Source organism: Cannabis sativa, chromosome 2, assembly GCF_029168945.1.
Source record: "Cannabis sativa cultivar Pink pepper isolate KNU-18-1 chromosome 2, ASM2916894v1, whole genome shotgun sequence".
Classification (NCBI taxonomy): Eukaryota; Viridiplantae; Streptophyta; class Magnoliopsida; order Rosales; family Cannabaceae; genus Cannabis; species Cannabis sativa.
In genome coordinates this window covers 31,669,629-31,682,274 of record NC_083602.1, presented here as the reverse complement: position 1 = coordinate 31,682,274, position 12,646 = coordinate 31,669,629, and the positions used below count along the sequence as shown (strand labels likewise).

Sequence of the window (12,646 nt, the reverse complement as noted above, 5' to 3'; positions counted from 1 at the left end):
AATAGTTTTTTTTTTTTTTTTTTTTTTTTGCATTTTTATGAAATTCTACATAGAAACTCCTATTGCAACTAGCGTTGCAACTTAAATTGCAACAAAAAATCGTACAGAAACCCCTATTGCAAGAGAATAATGAAGAAGGGACTGAACATTGGATAAAACCCGAAGTAAATCACATCAAAATAAATGTTGATGCATCTATTTTTCATCAAAAAGGTTCCTATGGCTATGCGTTGGTTGCAAGAGATAGCTCAGCAAAACTCATTGAAGCTAAAACATGTTTTCAAGGAGGTTATTACACTGCTGAGGTTGTGGAGGCGTTGGATATCAAAGAGGCACTTAGCTGGATAAAGAGAGAGAATTGGACTAATGTGCAAATCGAAAATGATAGCTTGCTCTCGGTTCAGGCCATTCGAATTAACCAATTTTTTTCCTCTAATTTTGGTTTATTTATTCAGAATCGCCAACTTTAATTATCTTCTTTACAATCTGTGAATTTATGTTTTGTTAGACGATCAGCAAATCGTGTCGTTCATGCTATTGCTAGGCACTCACAATTTCTTTCTAATTGTAGCATTTTTGAGCATAATGCTTGGGCTGATTTAAAAGCCCTTTTGTACTCAGAATGTTAATATTTCAATGAAATTGAGATTTCATAAAAAAAAAAAAAAAATTCCCCTAAAATATATACACTTGATATGAATATATCAATAAAACACTAATATCTAGTAATACAATAATAATTATTATTTAAGACTTTTTTATACGTAAGACTAACAATAGTATAAGTGCACTGTTAATGTTACTTTAAAGTAGCTAAATTTCAAAAATTAGGAAAAAAAAAAAGAGAGAGAGAGAGAGATAGAGAGTATCAAATAGTTATACAAGAACTCCTTTATTTTACACTTTTCTTAGGGTAAATTGCGGCATAAATACCTAATGTTTCAGATTTTATACACTTAAATACCTAATGTTTATTTTTGGAGGCAAAAATACCTAATGTTATAATTCTCTTACACTGTTACTACCACTTCCATTATTAACTCATAAATATGGACACGTAGAGGACAAAAATGCATTACATTTATTTATTTTATTTTAAAATTTAATATTCTTAATATCAAAAACTAAATACTACTTGTTTTTTTTAAAAAAAATAAATAAGAGAAATGCAGTACTAAATTACCATAGCTGAATGAACCAGTGTAGTATATGGAACATGATTATCGAATTGAAGTCCCAATATCATGTGAAAATTGTTATGAGAACAAGTTTTTTTTTCTGAAACAAGTAGCATTTAGTTTCTGATATTAAAAATATTAAGTTTTAAAATAAAATAAAAAATAAATGTAATGTATTTGAACCCTCCACATGTCCATATTTATGAGTTAACGGAAGTGGTAGTTCGGTGTAAAAGAATTGTAACATTAAGTATTTTTGCCTCCAAAAATAAACATTAGGTATTTAAGTGTAAAAAATCTAAAACATTAGGTATTTATGCCGCAATTTACCCTTTTTCTTAAAGCTCTAGAGTGGTCTTTAATTATTCTCTCTAAACACATTGCTCCTATAGGAGTAGATTTTTAAATTGAACTCCAACTAAAACAATATAGCTCTCTAAAATAGTAGAAAAAAAAAAGAGAGCTTTCTTTGTTTTTTTGAAATCCATGTCCATTCATTAAAATACAATTATATAAAGGATTAGGCGAGTTCCGTTGCAAAATAAAACTCACACGAGAGAGAGATTAACCCTATCCATACAACAGTAACTTTGTATGCTAAAGCTTAATTGACTAATACATGCGCTACTCCATTAACACTAATAAAACTTTGTAAATGTCGTTGAACTCCAAATTGTAAACTAGTTTGAATAGCTGTGAATTTTGCTTGTAATCAGGCCTGATCCTAGGTTAAGGTGGGCTAAGTTTGTGCTTAGGGCCCAAAATATTTATGTAATATACTTTTATGCATTGAAAAAATAGTATTTTTCGTAAAATTTTGTAAAAATAAGCCTAATAATACTTACATTCATCTTTATATATAACACTTTTTTTTTCTTGGGCCTATTATCGCTCAGGGCCGGTTCTGCTTGTAATGGTGTGTATTTTTGTTGTAGAGTAGTAGTTGCCACAAACACCACTTTACCATGAAAGTCCCGAGTCTCACAACTAAGATCGAAACAACCTCGATCCTTCCTCACACACTAGCATCAACATTTATCTCTAGGGATTCTTCCACTGGTGGTCTCCATTTGGCCTTGTTGACGTTGATTGTCTTCTCTTAAATTCAGTGTCGACCCCCTATACTCTTGAATATCATGGTGACGCCAGTCATTGACTTCCCTATCTTTTCACACTTTCTCTCCATGCTTAGTACTATTCTTGATGTACCATAAATTCTATGATAGCACCAGAAAAATCTCAAACACATCTTGCTACCATCTCTTTGATAACTTCATTAAAAGATTAGAACATCTTTTTCTTCTCACCTTTCACATGTTGCTGCCAACCACATAATTTTCACATAGGTTTGATTGATTACATTCCCATAAAGCATGTAAAACAGTCCTATTGCACCAGCATAATATCTGTTACAACGTGTATCAATTTCAACCCCTCTAAAAGCTAATTTTGAATGAGTAGGTAAACAAGAGTGAGTGATCTTCTACACAAAGTGTGTGACCTTTGGTGATATTTTTAACTTCTATAATCTCCTCCACCATGCTACTTCTTGACTATCATCAGATTGGTGCTTCTCGCGCCTTAGTTTAGACGCCATTCGATTCCCACTTTTAATCGAGTATTATTCATTTTTGCTATAATACCAAAGTATTTTATCTTCCTTCTCCCACCTCTCTTATGAAATTTTCAAGATCAGTTCAGCATCATCCTCATTAAATGTAGCTCGAATAAATTATTCATCCCACATGCCATTTCGGAGTTTAATATCAATAGCATACAACTGGCTTATCAAAAACCTTGAAGGTAATTGCCTAGGTAGCCATGGATCTTCTAAGATTCTCAAACTATTACCATTTTTTAATCCTATTAAGAATAATATCCTTTCCCCACACCAGATTATGCCATATAAAAGAAGCATGATTTCCATATCTAGCCTCAAATACCCCCTATTTGGATGGTAATTTGCTTTAAAAAAAACTTTACTTTCAAGACCTTTCAGCAAAGTGTTGATGGATATCTTATGCATCTTCAAATTTATTTAGCAAGGAGTGTCTGATTGAATAAATTTAGATCTCGAAAGCCTAACCCTCCTTTTCTCTTTAGGCTTGCATAGATGAGACCACCTACACTAATAAATCTTTCTCTTTTACCAAAGAACCCCACTAAAATCTTGCTACTGTTTTATAGAGATTATTAATTGTATTCTTTGGTAGTCAAAAATTACTCATTGTATAAGTGGGAATTCCTTGTATAACAACCTTTATGAGTACTTCCTTCCAAGTCATAGAAAATAAGGAATTTTTTTAATCTCTTAACTTTCTGCATACTCTATTTTTAATAAAATCAAACATTTGCTTCTTATTCCTCCCTACAAATGATGGTAAATCAAGATAGTTTTCATGATTTTCTGCCACTTTCACACCCATAATATCAGCCATATCCTCCTTGATGTCGTCTCCCACCTATTTCCCGAAGCCAATCTCAAATATATGAAAGTTTACAACCTGACTAGAAGTAAATGTATATTTACCCAATAGTTCTTGAAACCTCTGACAATCACCCTTTACTCCATCAAAGAAAATTAGACTATCATCTACAAAAAAAAAAAAGTAGATGGGATACAATGACACATTGCCTACCAAAATGAAGCCATGAAGATTACCCACAATTTCTTCTCGTTGAATTAAATTAGAAAAGGCTTCAGCACAAAACAAAAAGGGGAAAGGGGAAAGGGGGTCTCCTTACCTCAAACTCTGTTGTAGTATGACTTCCCCTTGAACCTTGCCATTAATTAGAAAAGAAAAACTAACAGAAGTGACAAACCTCATGATTTTATCCACCTTTGAAGTTTGATATCCCATCTTCAACATCATCCCTTGGATGAAGCACCACTCCACCCTATCATATGCTTTAGCCACATTCAATTTTAACACCAACTTCTTACCATTACAGAATTGGTTCTTTCTCATACAATAGAGCCCTTCATAGCCAATAATGGTATTATCATGAATAAGTAAGCCTTTCACAATTACACTCTGATTCTGAGATAACCATTCCCAGTGACTTACGTAAATGGCGTGCTTAAAACTTATGTAAATTTCACACATAGTTGTGTCAAATTTGAACTCGGACCCAGACCTTGCCCTAAGCGCCCGAACCTCAGACTTTGCTTGGACATGAATCCAAACCTTATTAAGACTTGAACCCAAACCCTAGACCTCGGCCCCCGACCCACTTTCTCTCACTTCAGTTTTCACTCTTTACTCAAGTTAAAAGAATTAAAATAAAATTTAAAACACACATTTTTTTGTTTTTAAATTATATAAAAAATAGCTATAGAGCATATTTTTATTTTTAAAAACAAAAATTCTAGTTTGATTATTGTGATTTAAGAAATTATAAAAACAAAAATATTACTAAAATGTCCTTATGATGGTAGAATTTACAATTTAAATTAATATAAATTATGATTAAAGATGCTGTCTTACAGGGTTTTCAAGTGATTTCTAAGGTTTTTTATGCTTCTTCCTCTTTGTTCGTTGAAGCTATGACTATCCTTGCTTTGGACTTTGCTGCGAAGCAGCAATGGAGTAAATTGCCTCTGTTTTCAGATTGTAAAATTCTAATCGATGCTCTTTAAGGAGTGTCAAATTGTCCTGATTGGAGATGCATCTCAATGATTGAGCAAATTAGAGCTATGCTTGGAAGTTTTGAACTATGATCTCTTTCTTTTATTATAAAAACTTCAAATGGTCTTGCGGACTCTATCGCAAGTGAGCTCGTGTTTCGAATTCCACTAGTACTTTTCTTTTCAGGGAGCTACCTCTTGTGTAGTAGCTTTGGCTAAGTGTCATTTTAATGAATATATATATATATATATTTTTTTTTTAAATTATGTGTTTATATATTACAACGAATAATTTAAAATTCAAGACCAACACCTTCAACACACAAACAACTTCCTATGAGTACATTGGTTTCCTTTTAATGAATATTCACTTTGCAAAAAAAAAATAAAAATTATGAATAATAAATAAAAGGCTAATGAAGTTAAAGAAAAAGACAAGAAGGTGGGGAAATTTACAGAAACATACCCACCTCCCCACTGTCTGCTACTTCTTACTTAAAACTCTTTTTATTTTTATATTACCTCCTCAGTCCAGTCACTCAACTCTCGGACACCACAGTCTTTTCTTCGCTCCTTTTCTCATTTTGACCCCCTTCCCTCTCTTTCTCTCTCTTTTTTAATTGCAATGATTAATATTAATTAATTTAAATTTATAGTTTAATCCTTTAGCTGAAGCAAACACATTCTTTAACTTAATTAAACTCACATTAATCATATTTAATTAACTGCAATATAAGTGCTACACTTTCTCTCTCTCAGTATTTTGTCAGTTTCTAGGAGTGAAAATCCAATGGCGAAAGACCTGCTGCAACTTCCTCAGTTGACGATGCTGATTCTTCTTCTTCTTCTTCCTTTTCTTCCTCTCCGACTGCTTCTGCAACGGTGTCGTTTTCCAGCTCTTTCATCCATCTTCCTATCTCTTACCTCACTCGCATTGTGATCTCTTTCCTTTCGATCCAACTTACTTCCCTCTCTCTCTCTTAATTCAGGTACATTCTCTCTCCCTGCACCTCTTTCTGTTTCAGATTTTGGACTCTTTATCTTTGTCTTCTGCCATTTTCGTTTCGTACTTTCTTTTTCGAGGTGCATTTTGCAGTTTTCATGCTCTATTTAGAGATTCAGTTTTGTTTTCTCTCTCTCTCTCTCTCTCTCTCTCTCTCTCTCTCGCTTTCTCTTTCAGATTGTTTATATGTGGCTTGTGATGACCTTCCTTTTGATTTTTTTTTTCTTTTCTGTCTCTGTGTCCAAATCGCACTGTTTGGTAGAGGGGAAAATGTAGGAAAGTGAAGAAAAAAAAGTAGTTAGTTTATTTCTGATGAATAGAAATAAAGTGAGATCTGGAAAACCAGGCATGAACTCACTCACCCAAGTTAAATACTTACTTAATTTGTACTTGGTTAGTTGAGTTCAACAGTTCAATATGTTATAGTTATGCCGTGAACTTTAAAATGTTGATTTTTCTTTCTTTCTATTTCCTCTCATTTTTCTCACGAGAGTTTCGAATTGTGTATTAATATCTCCGAATGCCTTTCTCCGTGATTTTTTTTTTCTTTCAAACACATTTTACTGATGAAATCAGTGTTATTAATGTCCTGAATTGATATATTCTAATCACATTTGCTATTCATTTTGATGTTTTAGAGATTATTTCTTTCACCAACAGTCGAGAAACAACGATCAAGATTGTTCAAGCCAACATATATTCTTTCTTAAAACAAATAAAAATAATAATTTGTACTTTTGAGAGATATTCATGTTTAGAATAAGCTCTATTGTTAGTGTTGCGGGTACATGTATGTTTAGTGCCCTTTTTTTTTAATCCTTGCGGATTCTTGAATGTCTATATATGTAAGAAATTGAACCTTTTTATTGTTATTTGATCAGAAAAAACAAAAGACTATTAAATACATTAGATGGAGCAATACGACGTGCTGGAGCAAATTGGGAAAGGGGCTTTTGGTTCTGCCCTTCTTGTTAGGCATAAGCACGAAAAGAAGAAGTGAGAATGAGTTCTGCATTGTTCTTTCTGCTACTTTTATACTGTTTTTGTAATTCTATAATGCATCAGTAGAGGACTGATATATTTTTACGTGCTTGCTGTATTACTAAAGGTATGTGCTGAAAAAGATTCGCCTTGCTCGCCAGACTGAAAGGTCTCGAAGATCTGCTCATCAAGAGGTTGGTATTGGTTCTCGTGTCTCAACAATAGATATACACTTGGTTATTTTATTTTCCACTCATTGTGTATCCCTTTGTTAAAAACTAATATTTACTGTCTACTTAGAAGCAAACAGGTAAGGAGGGTATAAAGGAATAACTGTTAGGCGTGAATCTTAACTGGTATTTATGATTACAATTCTTCTGAGCAACATTTAACTGTTTTTGTGGTTTGTGTAGATGGAGCTCATATCTAAATTGCGAAATCCATTCATTGTAGAGTACAAAGATTCGTGGGTAGAAAAGGTACAAGGGGTGTCTGTTGTTTATTTCTGTAATTTTTTTTGTTCCACATTGTGTTGTTGTTTAATGGGCTGCATTCTGTATAAAGCCCCTGCTTTCTGTTTCATTTCTAGGAGGAAATCTGTTTAGTTTATAGTAGTTTTGCTTTTATATTTTTTTGGTTAATTTTTTGTGGACTAAAACTGTTTACGTTGTTCACCTTGTTGTCAGGGTTGCTATGTATGCATTATTATAGGCTACTGTGAAGGAGGAGACATGTAAGTACAAGCTTTGATGAGTGGATTGATATTTCTGCCTCGAAAATTTTCATAACCTGTTATTTCTTGCATTTTTTTTATCATACAGGGCAGAAGCTATTAAGAAGACCAACGGAATACTTTTTCCTGAAGAGGTTTCTAAATCTTATCTTTCCTTTTTTTCCTCCCTCATTTTAGTATAGTTTTTAACTTTTTTTATTTTATTTTTGAGAAAATTGGTTTGCACCTTGTGCAAAAATCTAATTTTTCAAAATTCAGCTTTCACATACTAATTATGTGAAATCTGAAGCTCTACTATGATTGACTCCTTTTTATGCAAACCTTCTTCAGAAGCTCTGTAAGTGGTTAGTTCAACTCCTCATGGCAGTTGACTACTTGCACGTTAACCATATTCTTCATCGTGATGTTAAGGTCAGTATTGATCTCTTCCCTCAACTTTTTTTTTGGAATTTTTAATAGCTCTCGGATACTGATGGTTTTCTATGATTTCTCCAGTGTTCTAATATATTCTTGACAAAAAATCAAGATATTCGTCTCGGTAAGGGATCCAATAATCTTTTTAATCATTTGTAATTTTATTGCCTTACATTAGTATATCTTTTTTGGCTGAGTCCTGACAATATTATATCAATGATGGGTCAGGTGATTTTGGACTTGCCAAAATATTGACCTCCGATGACCTTGCCTTGTCTGTAAGTATTTTTTTATTGAATGATCAGAAGTGTGAGTGTAGTAAATCTTTGTTAACTTATCCGTTGAAAATTATAATTTGTATCTTCAGGTTGTGGGAACACCCAGCTATATGTGTCCTGAGCTTCTTGCTGACATACCTTATGGTTCTAAGTCAGATATTTGGTCTCTAGGTAAGCTCTTCTGCTGGATCTTAAAATTCTGTGACCTTTCTTAATTTTTAGTAATTTAAGTGATCATGCTTCCTCTAACCTTGTCCTCCAGGATGCTGTATATATGAAATGGCTGGTCTAAAACCAGCATTTAAAGCATTTGTAAGTTTGCAGGCCTCTTGATCCATAACCCTCCTAATTTTTCTACCATGTTTCCAATTATGTGCTTCACATTCCCACTTATTTTTAAATGCACTTAATTTTCTTGTGCAGGATATTCAAGCTCTGATTAACAAAATTAACAAGTCAATAGTAGCTCCCCTTCCAACAAAGTACTCGAGTGAATTGTAAGGATAATTTTCACTAGAATTTTGTGGTAAATTTTAGATATCAGAATAACGTGTAGCTTCCATTCCTGACAATTAGTTACAAAAATTTAATTCAATTGCGAGATAATTTTTATTTTCAATTTGTGATGTTATATTAATGTGGTAGTGATTATAACGGAATAATCATTTTGCCTCTTTCTAATATAGTCGAGGTCTTGTCAAAAGTATGCTGCGGAAAAATCCTGAATTTAGGCCAAGTGTAAGTATAATTCTTTTATAAGATTAATGCACGTATTTTCGATAGTATTTGATTATATAAACTATATGTCTTGGCAGGCTGCAGAGTTGCTTGGTCATCCACATCTTCAGCCTTACGTTCTCAATGTTCATCTTAAACTTAACAATCCCAGGCGTAGTAGTTTATCTGTACAGAGACCTCAGTCCAACTACTCAAGAAAAACAAGATTTTCGGAGCCAGAAATTCATTACCCCAATTTTCAAGAGAAGCGGCATTCATTTAGCAATGATAGGACACTGAATCCCAGTATATCTGGAGGTGAGGTTGATTTCTGATTTTTGCTTAAGAATATACACATTATACTCGGAATAATCTGATTTAAAAGTTGGCAGAACTATCTTTTGCAGACTCTCATAAAGAGGTTGCCACTCCCATTAAGAGGACAATCACCTCCAAAACATCAAATACAGCAAGGACTTCAAGGTTTACGTCGTCATCAAAAGCATCTGCCACCCCCAAGAGATGGATGGAGCCCCTTAAGCGTGTTTCGGTAAGATCAGTTGAATTCTCCAAGACAGTTATCCCCCTTATGAATGCCTGGACAGAAGTTTATTTTGTAATTGAGTAGAATAGTTTGCATAATTACGTGTAATAGCAAATTATAAAAATTCTTTTTTGGCTTTGTTTTGTTTTGTTCTCTAGGTTTCACATACTCAAAAGAAAACAGTGTCAACCACTCGCCGTGCTTCATTGCCATTGTCAACCAAAGCTAGAGGTCAACCATCTGATACCAGGTCCAGTGCAGGCATCCTCCATCATATAGAATCTCCTGATGTTTCTGTTAATTCTCCTAGAATTGATAGGATAGCTGAATTCCCGTTAGCCTCATATGATTTTGGTGATCACTCGATCACAAAAGACAAATGCACAGTTCAGATCTCTGACAGAACAAAGGCCAGTTATGCTGATGCATGGCAAGGAATTCAACGCAGCATCTTTAAGACAGAAAGGGAAGAATTAAGTGATGCAGGATCTGATTTAAATGCTACTGCTGGAGCATCAAGTCGCACCTCATCAGACTTAAGGCGCCATCGGTTTGATACTCGATCATTCCAGCAAAGGGCTGAAGCTTTGGAAGGGTTACTTGAATTCAGTGCAAGATTGCTCTGCCAGGCAAGGTATGAAGAGCTGGAGGTTTTATTGAAACCATTCGGACCTGGAAAGGTCTCCCCAAGGGAAACTGCAATTTGGTTGACGAAAAGCATTAAGCAAAATACAACCAAGCAGGAGGTTTGATACCAATATTCCTTCTGCCATATGTACCATAATCGTAATCGCAGCAATCTAGACTATTGGTAAGCCTTTTAGTTTAGCAAACTTTTTTCTTTTGTTAAACAGGAATTAGCCACTTAGATTTCTAGTTATAATTACTGAGATCTGAATCAGATATTGTAGTTACTGATTCAAATTCTTATAGTTTGTCAAATGGGACAACCAAGTAGAAGTTCTAGAAATTGTATCTATACGTTTGAACTCCGCAATTTTGCTTGCACTTTAGCTGAATTATATTCAGTGGAGATGTAATCATGTAGTATTGCTCTCCTTCCTTTCTTTTCTATTGAGTTTTCAGTTTCGGGAATTACATTCTTTCAGAAATCAGACTTGAGCTCATAACTATACGGTATTGATTGTTTTCAACTAGGGGAAATTTCATACACAGAAACACTATTATTGAAAGGAAACAGTTCTAAATTTCCAAATGAATATACAGCACTGATATTAAACCCATTCATCTTGATTAAATGCAATTAATGATCAGTTATCTTCACCAGAAGTCTCCTGCAATTATTCCTTGCTGAGTTTTAATCGAGCTCTAGCAACTTGAATTCTTAAATTAGAACAAATTATAATTGGGCTGCATTGAAATAAACAAGTAAGATTAGGAAACAGTACAGAGTCAAGAGTAACAATTTATATATGTATTATTCAAACATAAACTTCATACCTCATATTCGGCAAAACGATCGTAATAGTTGTTGGAGTGACTCTTTTTTGTGTTAATAGAATCAAATTTGCTTTTAGATGATTTTTTTGTGCGGTAGAGTTTAATAAACCAGGAATCAGGGTTGTTTTCTTCGCTATCGAATTTACACTGTGAAGATGAGCGTTTCATTAGTTGATAATCTTCACGGTCATACATTCCATCAGCCATTTCTGTTTCTGTCTGCTTGTTCTTTTGCTTCGTACTAAACTTTGGCCTTTGCCTTGGTTCACTCTGAGATCTGACTTTAGCCCTTGAAGATTTCGTGTTGGTCATGTAGTTTGGATAGCCATAAGACATGAGTTCTGAAAAATTAGGCAGTTGACGGGGAGAAGAGGCTATCACCGGACTTCTTTGGGACATTGCCGAGTAATTTCGAGGGCTATTCTCTGCTGTGCTGAAGCTACATTCCTCATACTGATGTCGTTTCGAAATTGAAAGTCGTCCAGAATTAAGGGCCTCAATTTGTGCATGGTTCAGATAATCACTTGAGCTTTTTGAAACGAGTCTAGTTTGACGTACTCTGTAGTCCTCAGAAATATCATTGTGTAATTTACTTCTAACAACAAGCTCTGCTTCCTCTGCCATTTGAACTCTCTGAACTCGAGCTCTCACTTGGATTGACATCAAAGCATGCATGCGCATCAAAGTAGAAGCTGTTCTTTTTCTTACAATGTGACCCCTTACAAGTGCTTGTAACTTCACTAGACCCCTCAACGCATGTAAGGCTTTCTTTGCCTGAAACAAAACATAATCCAAATTTTAGAAACAAAGAAAGAAGGAAAATCCCATTTTTCTTATCTACTTAAGTAGTCCAAATAACTGAGACAATTAAAGATTTAAAGAAAGAATTCGCACCAGATAAGAGCGAAAAGCAGCCTGAATCTTAGTGGCGGAATCATTTTCAATATGTTCTTGAATCACCACCAAAGCCTTAGCATGATTCTGCTGAGCCCCAGATTCTTCTGCAGGAACATGAACTGGGAGTTTAATAGCTTCAATTGAGTCCAATGACCTCGAAAACTTGTGACTTACTCCTTTGCCTGCTGACTTCCCGAAGCTCCACCTCCGTTTAACCTTTGGAGTTCCTGGTTTGCTCCCAATATTGGCTAATTGATACTCTGTAGAATGAGATGAATAATCATTCTTTTTTTTCTCATCTTTTTTTCCTATCAAAAAGTTTCTGATCCACTTGCTTGCCTTTCCCATATTTGCTTCAAACTTCAGAGTCCCACTTTGAGGTTGCTATCAACAAAAATAGGGGAGAAAGAAGGTACCATGCTCAATACACATCACATCATTTATTAATAGGACAATGATAATCTTAAATGATTATGATCTTTGTTGACTTGTTTCAATACCGACAAGAGTACAAATGTAGTCAACGATAACTTTCTTTCTCATTAGGTTGTGGTCTTCTGCTATTATTATATAGCAGTGGCCTGCAAAAATTAAAAAAAAAAACACTCGACCCATTTGCCACTCTCGTAGAGACAATACTTTTGATTGAAACGTTCGTTTTCTTTAGGTGGCGTCAAGTGGCAGGTTTCTGTTGAAAATGCCTTGTCTTGATATCAAAATTTCAACTTAGTGGAAGAAAATTAACTTCGATTTACCGAATTGATGAGATATTGGTCATTCGCAAATTGTCACTGGGAGAAAGAGAAGAAAAA

The 12,646-nt window shown here is 34.3% G+C and overlaps 2 protein-coding genes across 3 annotated transcripts; one reads left to right on the top strand and one right to left on the bottom strand.

Moving 5' to 3' along the window:
* The first annotated feature begins 5,328 nt into the window (after nt 1-5,328).
* LOC115719660 (serine/threonine-protein kinase Nek1) lies at nt 5,329-10,571 on the top strand. 2 transcript variants are annotated; one of them, XM_030648780.2, is made up of 16 exons: nt 5,329-5,795; nt 6,691-6,805; nt 6,918-6,984; nt 7,204-7,269; nt 7,477-7,523; nt 7,612-7,657; nt 7,854-7,934; nt 8,019-8,061; nt 8,166-8,215; nt 8,305-8,386; nt 8,478-8,527; nt 8,639-8,712; nt 8,902-8,953; nt 9,031-9,250; nt 9,325-9,482; nt 9,635-10,571. In XM_030648780.2, the coding sequence occupies exons 2-16, from the start codon at nt 6,720-6,722 to the stop codon at nt 10,226-10,228; spliced, it is 1,716 nt and encodes a 571-aa protein (XP_030504640.2). In that variant the 5' UTR covers nt 5,329-5,795; nt 6,691-6,719; the 3' UTR covers nt 10,229-10,571. The 2 variants fall into 2 exon arrangements, with proteins under 2 accessions (XP_030504640.2, XP_030504642.2); XM_030648782.2 differs by having other exon boundaries at nt 5,331-5,795; nt 9,340-9,482.
* Nucleotides 10,499-12,636, bottom strand: LOC115719662 (protein IQ-DOMAIN 19). The gene is made up of 3 exons (XM_030648783.2): nt 11,832-12,636; nt 10,938-11,711; nt 10,499-10,847 (listed from the first exon to the last, which is right to left on the bottom strand). Exons 1-3 carry the CDS (start codon nt 12,180-12,182, stop codon nt 10,827-10,829), a joined length of 1,146 nt encoding a protein of 381 aa, XP_030504643.2. The 5' UTR covers nt 12,183-12,636; the 3' UTR covers nt 10,499-10,826.
* Between the last annotated feature and the right edge of the window lie 10 nt (nt 12,637-12,646).

Excerpts from the sequence above, each read along its gene's own strand:
- LOC115719660 (XM_030648780.2), top strand. The coding sequence starts at position 6,720 with ATGGAGCAATACGACGTGCTGGAGCAAATTGGGAAAGGGGCTTTTGGT. Across the intron at positions 8,062-8,165 it reads AAATCAAGATATTCGTCTCG|GTGATTTTGGACTTGCCAAA; the intron begins GTAAGGGATCCA and ends ATGATGGGTCAG. Across the intron at positions 8,954-9,030 it reads ATCCTGAATTTAGGCCAAGT|GCTGCAGAGTTGCTTGGTCA; the intron begins GTAAGTATAATT and ends ATGTCTTGGCAG.
- LOC115719662 (XM_030648783.2), bottom strand. The coding sequence starts at position 12,182 with ATGGGAAAGGCAAGCAAGTGGATCAGAAACTTTTTGATAGGAAAAAAA. Across the intron at positions 11,712-11,831 it reads CTGCTTTTCGCTCTTATCTG|GCAAAGAAAGCCTTACATGC; the intron begins GTGCGAATTCTT and ends GTTTTGTTTCAG. Across the intron at positions 10,848-10,937 it reads ATCGTTTTGCCGAATATGAG|CCCAATTATAATTTGTTCTA; the intron begins GTATGAAGTTTA and ends ATTTCAATGCAG.